This window comes from Agelaius tricolor, unplaced genomic scaffold, assembly GCF_023055355.1.
Source record: "Agelaius tricolor isolate 1412-34295 unplaced genomic scaffold, bAgeTri1.0.p SCAF_171, whole genome shotgun sequence".
NCBI lineage: Eukaryota > Metazoa > Chordata > Aves > Passeriformes > Icteridae > Agelaius > Agelaius tricolor.
The window spans coordinates 1-9,012 of NW_027269431.1; the positions used below are offsets into that span (position 1 = coordinate 1).

A 9,012-nucleotide genomic window follows, 5' to 3' on the forward strand; every position below is an offset into this window, starting at 1 on the left:
CCGCCCCTTTGTGGGCGCGGCCTGCAGTGGCCACGCCTCTTCTATCGCGATATGACGTCAGGGACAAGGGGTGTGGTCTGTGCTGGGAAAGGGACGCGGCGCCTTTAAGGGGGGCGTGGCCGGGGCGGGGGGCGTGGCCGGCGGGTCCAAGATGGCGGCGGCGGCGCCGTGAGGGCCGAGCGCGGGTAACGCGGGCAGGGGGCGGGGCCTGAGCGCGGGGGGCGGGGCTTGCGAGGGGAGGGGCAGCGCGGGGGGTGAGGGGGGGAAATGGGGGGGATTGGGGGAGGATTTAGGGGGGATTTGGGGAGGAATTTGGGGGATTCTGGAGGGATTTTGGGGAGGAATTGGGGGGATTTGGGGTCTGGGGGGGATTTCGGGGGGATTTGGGGAGGATTTGGGGGGCCTGGGATGGATTTGGGGGGGATTTGGGGATCCTGGGGGAGCTTGAGGGGGATTTGGGGATCCCTGGGGGGGAATTGGGGGGGTCTGGGAGGGATTTTGGGAGAATCTTGGGGGGATTTTGGGAGTCATGGGTGGAATTTGGGGAGGATTTTGGGGGTCCCGGCTGGCAAGAGGGGGATTTGGGGGGGAATTTGGGGGGTCCTGAGGGGGATTTGGGGGTCCCGGGTGGCAAAGGGGGGGATTTGGGGGGTCCTGAGGGGGATTGAGGGGGATTTGGGGGGTCCTGGGTGGGATTTGGGGAGGATTTGGGGGTCCCGGAGGATCCTGAGGGGCGTTGGGGGGATTTTGGGGGGTCCTGGAGCGGTTCTGGGGGGATTTTGTGGGGTTTGGGTTCGGTTTTGGGGCACCTGGGGGGGTTTGAGGGGTCCATGAGGGATTTGGGGGGAATTCGGGGGATTTTGGGTGGTCCTGAGGGGGATTTGGGGGGTTTGGGAGGATTTGAGGTGTCCTGAGGTCTGGGGGGGTCGAATTTGGGGAATTTTGGGGGTTCTGGGGAAGATTTGAGGGGTCCATGAGGGATCTGGGGGAATTTGGGAGATTTTGGGGGGTCCTGGGGGGATTTTGTGGGGTTTGGGTTCGGTTTTGGGGCACCTGGAAGGGATCTGGGGGGGTTTTTTGGGGAGAATTCAGGGTATTTTGGGGGGTCCTGAGGGGGATTTTGGGGGGTCCTGAGGGGGTCTGAGGGCGGATTTGGGGAAGATTTGGGGGGATCCTTGAGGGATTTGGGGGGTCCTGGGGGGAATTTGGGAGATTTTGTGGGGTCCTGGGGAGGATCTGGGGGATTTTGGGGGGTCCTGAGGGGGAATTTGGGGAATTTTTTGGGGTCTGGGCTCGGTTTTAGGGGCACCTGGGGGGGATTTGGGGGAATTTTGGAGGGTCCTGGGGAAGATTTGGGGGGAATTTGGGGGATCTGGGGGGGAAATTTGGGGGATTTGGGGGGGTCCTGGAGAAGATTTGGGGAGATTTTGGGGTTTGGGGGGAAACTTGGGGGGGCTCTGGGGGGATTTTGGGGCATCCTGAGGGGATTTTGGGGAGGATTTGGGGCAATTTGAGGGATCCTTGAGGGGATTTTGGGGGGTCCGGGGAGGAATTTTGGGGGATTTGGGGGAAAATTTGGGGGAGATTTTGGGGTTTTGGGGGTGAGAATTTCCTGGGATTTTATGGGACTTTTTGGGGGTTTGGGTCAGGATTAAAGGATTTATTTTTTTAAATTTTATGGGATTTCAGTCAGGATTTGGAGAATTTATGGGAATTTTCCGGGATTTAGGCAAAATTTAGGACCAAAAATTGAAATTTTGGGGGGGATTTAAGGGAATTTGGGTGGGAATTAACAAATCTGGGAAGATTTAAAGGAATTTGAGGCAAAATTTCTGGGATTTGGGGGTGGAACGAACGAGATTTTGGGGAGAATTATTGGGATTTGGGCCAATTTTATGGGATTTGGGTAAAATTATTGGGATTTTGGTCGGAATTAAGGGGTTTGGGGCAGAATTTTGGGAATTTGAGTCGGAATTAATGGGATTTGGGGTGGAATTTAATGGGGTTTGGGGCAGAATTGAAGGATTTGGACCAAATTTGGGGAATTGGGATTAGAATGAATTCATGGGATTTGGGTCGGAATTAATGGGATTTGGGTCAGAATTAATGGGATTTGGGGCAAAATTAGGGATTTTCGGTTGGAATTAATGGGATTTGGGGTTGGAATTAATGGGATTTGATACAAAATGGGTGGGATTTTAATCAGAATTAAAGGATTTAAACCAGAATTCAGGGATCTGGGGTAGAATTAGTGGGATTTTGGTCAGAATTAAGGGATTTGTGTTGGAATGATGAGGTTTTTGTTGGAATTAAGGGATTTGATACAGAATTAATGGGATTTGGGCTGGAACTAAAACTGGATGCAGAATTAAGGGATCTGATACAAAATCAGTGGGATTTTGGTTGAGATGAATGGATTTGAGCTGGAATTAATGGGATTTTGGTTGGAATTAAAGGGATTCGGGCCGGAATTAAAGGGATTTTGGTTGGAATTAATGGGATTTGAGCTGGAATTAATGGGATGTGAACTGGAATTAATGGGATTTTGGTTGGAATTAAAGGGATTTGGGCCGGAATTAATGGATTTGAGCTGGAATTAATGGGATTTTGGTTGGAATTAATGGGATTTGGGCCAGAATTAATGGTTTTGAGCTGGAATTAATGGGATCTTGGTTGGAATTAGTGGGATTTGAGCTGGAATTAATGGGATTTGGGCCGGAATTAGTGGGATTTGGGCCAGAACTGGGTGATTTTATCCCAGAACCAAGGAGCTTCGGCCCCGAATTAGGAGCGTTTGTGTCAGAACCTGGAGCCGGGGGGCACGGAACCAATTCCTGACCCCTCCCCCTCCCCCCCCCCAGCCCCTCCCCCTCTCCTCCGCCATGCCCCGGCCCTGCTCCCCCCCTCCCCCCCCTCCTTCCTCCTCCTCCTCCTCCTCCTCCTCCTCCTCCTCCTCGTCCCCGCTGCTGCAGGTGGAGTTCCCGCAGGTGCCTCGGGCGCTGCTCTCGGGCCTCAACCGGCAGCGCCTGGAGGGGCAGCTCTGCGACGTCTCCATCCGCGTCCAGGGCCGCGAGTTCCGCGCGCACCGCGCCGTCCTGGCCGCGTCCTCGCCCTTCTTCCACGACCAGCTGCTGCTGAAGAACCTGGACTCCATCGAGCTGCCCGGCGCCATGGACCCCGCGGCCTTCGCGGGCGTCCTGGGCTGCGCCTACACCGGGCGGCTCTCGCTGTGCCGGGCCGAGCTGCTGGGGCTGCTGACCGTGGGCAGCGCGCTGCAGATGTGGCACATCGTGGACAAGTGCGCCGAGCTGCTGCGCCAGCCTTCGGCATCGGCATCGGCATCGTCATCATCGTCATCGTCATCATCGTCATCGTCATCGTCGTCGTCGTCGTCGTCGTCGTCGTCGCGCACGTGGGGAGGGGACATGGGGACAGGGGAGGGGGACATGGGGACAGGGGATGGGACATGGGAGGGGACACAGGGACGGGGACATGGGGAGAGGAGAGGGGACATGGGGACAGGGGATGGGGACATGGGGACAGGGGATGGAGGGACACAGGGACGGGGACTCGGGACAGGGGAGGGGGACAGGGACAGGGACACGGGATGGGGACATGGGGACATGGAGACACAGGAGGGGGAGACACAGGTAGGAGGACACGGGACAGGGGAGGGGGACAGGGGCAGGGGAGGGGACACGGGGAGGGGACATGGAGAGGGGACACGGGACAGGGACAGGGCATGGGGACATGGGGACAGGAACAGGGGAGGGGACAAGGACAGGGGATGGGGACATGGGGACATGGGGACGGGGGAGGGGACACAAGGAGGGGGACACGGGACAGGGGAGGGGGACAGGGACACGGGATGGGAGCATGGGGACAAGGACAGGGGAGGGGACACGGGGATGGGACACGGGACACAGGAATGGGGACACGGGAGGGGACACGGGACAGGGGAGGGGGACAGGAACAGGGACAAGGACAGGGGAGGAGACGGGGACAGGGCATGGGGACACGGGGACAGGGACAGGGGAGGGGACACGGGGAGGGGACACGGGGAGAGCAGAGGGGACACGGGGACATGGGAGGGGACACGGGCAGGGACAGGGGAGGGGGACACGGGGACATGGGAGGGGACACGGGCAGGGACAGGGGAGGGGGACGTGGGAACGGGGATGGGGACATGGACAGGGGACACGGGGACAGGGGAGGGGGCGTGGGAGGGGACACGGGCAGGGGACGCGGGAGGGGGACATGGGGACAGGGCAGGGGACACGGGGAGGGGACAGGAGGAGGAGGAGGAGGAGGAGGGGAGCGAGGAAGGTCCGTTCCCCCCGGATCCCGGCCCCGTTTTGGCCCAAAACCGCCGCGTTTTGGTCAAGCGGCGCTGGCTGCAGCAGGACCTGGTGCTCACCTGCGAGGAGGATGAGGAGGAGCCCCCGGCGGGGGAGGAAAATTCGGGAATTGCGGGCGGGAATGGCGGGGAGGGGAGGGAAAATTCGGGAATGGGATCGCGGGAAAATTCGGGAATGAGATCATGGGAAAATTTGGGGATGGGATCGTGGGAAAATTCGGGAATGGGATCGCGGGAAAATTCGGGAATGGGATCGCGGGAAAATTTGGGGATGGGGTCCCGGGAAAAATTGGGAATGGGAACCGGGAATGGCTGGGAAAATTTGGGAATGGGATCCGGGAGGAACCGGGAGAATCTGGGAATGGGATGCCGGGGAAATTCGGGAATGGCGTTTGGGAATAGCCGGGAAAATTCGGGAATGGGATCCGGGAGGAGCCGGGCCTCCAGGGGCAGCGAGGGGATCCACGGAATTCCGCACGGAAATGAGGGGATTTTGCTCGGAAATGAGGAAATTTTGCCCGGAAACGCTGGAATTTCACAGAGAAACGAGGGAATTCTGCACGGAACCGAGGGAATCGTGCACAGAACCGGCAGAATTTTGCGTGAAAACGAAGGAATTTTGCACAGAACCGGCAGAATTTTGCACGAAAACGAGGAAATTTTGACCGGAATCGTAATTTCGCACGAGAATGAGGGAATTTTAACTGGAATCAGCGGAATTCCGCACGAAAGTTCGGGAATTTTGAGCAGAACCGCCAGAATTCGGGACAGAACCGGGGGAATTTTGATGGGAACCAGCGAAATTCCGCACGAAAATGAAGGAATTTTAACCGGAATCGGAGGGATTTCGCACAGAACTTTGGGAATTTCGCAGGAAAATTCGGGAATTTTGACCAAAACCGGCAGAATTCGGGAGGGAACCGCGGGAATTTTGACCGGAACCAGCGGAATTCTGCTCGAAAACGAGGAAATTTTCGCCGGAATCAAAGGAATCCCGCACAAAATCTCGCACAGAACGGGCAGAATCCGGCGCGGAACCGAGGGAATTTTGACCGGGACCGGCGAAATTCCGCGCGAAAAGGAAGAAATTTCAACGGGAATGAAAGGAATCCCGCACGGAATTCTGCACAGAAGCTCGGGAATTTCGCAGGAGAATTCGGGAATCCCGAGCAGGACCGGCAGAATTCCTCAGGAAAACGCGGGAATTTCGGGCAGAACGGGCAGAATTCCAGAGGGAACTGCGGGAATTTCGGGCAGAACGGGAAGAATTCCGCAGGAAACCGCGGGAATTTTGGGCAGAACGGGCAGAATTCGGGACGGAACCGCCGGAATTCTGGAGGAAAACGCGGGAATTCCGGAGGGAACTGCGGGAATTTCGAGCAGAACGGGCAGAATTCCGGAGGGAACCGCGGGAATTTTGGGCAGAACGGGCAGAATTCGGGATGGAATTGCCGGAATTCCGCAGGAAAACGCGGGAATTTTGGGCAGAACAGGCAGAATTTGTGATGGAATCGCCGGAATTCCAGAGGAAACCGCGGGAATCCCGCCCAGAAGCGCCCGCATCGCCACCCCCGGCACCGCCCGCAGAGCGGCCCGGGCCGGCCCCGCCCCCGGCCCCGCCCCCGGCCCCGCCCCGGCGGTACCTGCGCGCCAGGTGAGCGCGGGCAAGGCGGGCAAGGCCGGGCAGGTGTTCGTGTGCCACTGCGGGAAGGCGTTCTCGCACCGCAGCATGCGGCAGCGGCACGTGAACATGCACCTGGGGCTGCGGCCCTTCACCTGCGCCCTGTGCCGCAAGCGCTTCAAGATGAAACATCACCTGACGGAGCACATGAAAACGCACACGGGGCTGCGGCCCTACACCTGCCACACCTGCCACAGGTCCTTCATGTGGAGGGACAGCTTCGTCAGGCACCGGGGCGCCTGTGCGGGGACACCTGGGACACCTGAGTGACACCTGAGTGACACCTGTGACACCTGCCACACCTGCCACACCTGCCACAGGTCCTTCATGTGGAGGGACAGCTTCGTCAGGCACCGGGGCGCCTGTGCGGGGACACCTGAGTGACATCTGTGACACACCTGGGACATGTGACACACCTGTGACACCTGAGTGACACACCTGTGACACCTGAGTGACACACCTGTGACACCTGCCACACCTGCCACAGGTCCTTCATGTGGAGGGACAGCTTCGTGAGACACCGGGGCACCTGTGCGGGGACACCTGGGACACCTGAGTGACACCTGTGACACACCTGTGACACACCTGTGACACCTGAGTGACACACCTGCCACACCTGCCACAGGTCCTTCATGTGGAGGGACAGCTTCGTCAGGCACCGGGGCACCTGTGCGGGGACACCTGGCACACCTGAGTGACACCTGAGTGACACCTGTGACACCTGAGTGACACACCTGCCACACCTGAGTGACACCTGAGTGACACACCTGAGTGACACCTGAGTGACACACCTGCCACACCTGAGTGACACACCTGCGACACCTGTGACACCGTGTGACACACCTGCGACACCTGAGTGACACACCTGTGACACCTGCCACACCTGAGTGACACCTGAGTGACACACCTGCGACACCTGAGTGACACCTGTGACACCTGGGACACCTGAGTGACGCACCTGGGACACCTGAGTGACACACCTGTGACATGTGACACACCTGGGACACCTGAGTGACACCTGTGACACCTGCCACACCTGCGACAGGTCCTTCATGTGGAGGGACAGCTTCGTCAGGCACCGGGGCACCTGTGCGGGGACACCTGCCACACCTGAGTGACACACCTGAGTGACACATCTGTGACACTGAGTGACACACCTGTGATACCTGAGTGACACCTGAGTGACACACCTGTGACACCTGAGTGACACACCTGGGACATGTGAGTGACATACATGTGACACCTGCCACACCTGCCACAGGTCCTTCATGTGGAGGGACAGCTTCGTCAGGCACCAGGGCGCCTGTGCGGGGACACCTGAGTGACACCTGAGTGACACCTGGACACTGATCATGGCACACCTGTGACACCTGGGCACACCTGGGTACAGATACTGTCACACCTGGCACACCTGAGTGACACCTGAGTGACACCTGTGACACCTGGGTGACACCTGAGTGACACCTGAGGGACACCTGGCACACCTGGACAGGTGAAGTCACACCTGGGGGCAGGTGATGTCACACCTGGTGGGCTGGGCAGGTGAGGGGGGCGGGGACAGCTGGGTACGCTGGTGATGTCACACCCAGGTGAGCCTGGCGGTCACACACCTGGGTGATGTCACACCAGGCGGGGTCACGTCACACCTGGGCAGGAAGGGGGGTGTGGGCAGGTGATGTCATGGCCAGGTGAGCTGGTGACATCACACCTGTGTGGGTGATGTCATAACCAGGTGACGTCACACCTGGATAACCGGGTCCCACCCACACCTGGGCACCTGGAACCCTCACACCTGGAACCCCAAAAACACCTGGAACCCCAAAAACACCTGGATCCACAGAGGAACCCCTGGAAGTGCCCCGGGGACACCTGAAACCCTCCCAGGATCACCTGGATGCCTCCCGAGCACACCTGGAGCCCTCAGGAACACCTGGGACACCCCAAAAACAACCTGGACACCCCGAAAACTCACACGGACACACTCAAAACCTACCTGGGATCCCCCAATCTCACCTGGACCCACTCAAAACTCACCTGGGACACCCCAAACCCCACCTGGGACCCCCAAACTCACCTGGACCTTCCAAAATCCACCTGGGACCTCCAAAATCCCACCTGGCCCCTCCCCTGTGACGTCACAGGTGTGTCTGTGCCCCCACAGGTGTGTCCATGCCCCGCCCCCCTCTGGACGTTGTAATTTTGGGTGAATTTGTGGCGATTTTTGGTTTGCGTTGATAAAAATCGAGCAGAGGACGTGGCCAAAGCTCATTTGGGGCGGGGCTTCGGGAGGGGGGCGGGGCCTGAAGGGGTGGGGCACTCTGTGGACATGTCCAATAGCAAGGGGCGGGGCTAAAATGAAGCGTGGGGCCCAAAAGGGGGTGTGGCCAACACATGGGGGTCGTCCTGACCTCCCTCCCCACCCTCCTCCTCACCACCCCTCCCCCCCCCGGGTGGGGCCAGGCTGGCTCCACCCCCCAAACCTGTCAATCAACGCCGATCAGACTTATAGCCACACCCACAGTGGGGTGGGGCCCCGAGGGGCGGCCAATGAGGAGCAGCAGAGTGGGGAGGGGGCGGGGATTGGAAAGGGTGAGGAATGGGAGCGTGGGAAAATGGGCGGGGCCCCATAAGCAGTGGCCAATGGGGAGAGGAGGGTGCGTGGCCTGTGAGTTCAGGAAGGGGCGGGCAATGAATGGGGTGTGGATAAGGGTGGGGCCTGGAGGGAAATGAATGAAGGGTCAGAAAGGGGCAGGGCCTGCAAGACATGAATGAATGAAGTGTGGGAAATGGGCGGGGTCTGGAGGGCAATGAATGAATGAAGTGTGGGGAAAGGGGCGCGGTCTGGGGGACATGAATGATGTGTGGAGAAAATGGGTGTGGCCCAGGGAGTGGCGGCCAATAGGAAGTGGAGGGGAGTGGCCTGGGAGTGCAGGAAGGGGTGGGCAATGGATGGGGTGTGGAAAGGGGCGGGGTC

General features: G+C 59.0%; 2 protein-coding genes across 2 annotated transcripts; both read left to right on the forward strand.

The window, feature by feature from the left end:
* Positions 1 to 26: 26 nt before the first annotated feature.
* Positions 27 to 3,654, forward strand: LOC139587055 (zinc finger and BTB domain-containing protein 22-like). The gene is made up of 3 exons (XM_071420891.1): positions 27 to 185; positions 2,862 to 3,412; positions 3,651 to 3,654. The coding sequence occupies exons 2-3, from the start codon at positions 2,883 to 2,885 to the stop codon at positions 3,652 to 3,654; spliced, it is 534 nt and encodes a 177-aa protein (XP_071276992.1). The 5' UTR covers positions 27 to 185; positions 2,862 to 2,882.
* Positions 3,655 to 4,173: 519 nt separating this feature from the next.
* Positions 4,174 to 8,289, forward strand: LOC139587054 (uncharacterized). The gene is made up of 2 exons (XM_071420890.1): positions 4,174 to 7,734; positions 7,771 to 8,289. Exon 1 carries the CDS (start codon positions 4,179 to 4,181, stop codon positions 6,306 to 6,308), a length of 2,130 nt encoding a protein of 709 aa, XP_071276991.1. The 5' UTR covers positions 4,174 to 4,178; the 3' UTR covers positions 6,309 to 7,734; positions 7,771 to 8,289.
* Positions 8,290 to 9,012: the final 723 nt, after the last annotated feature.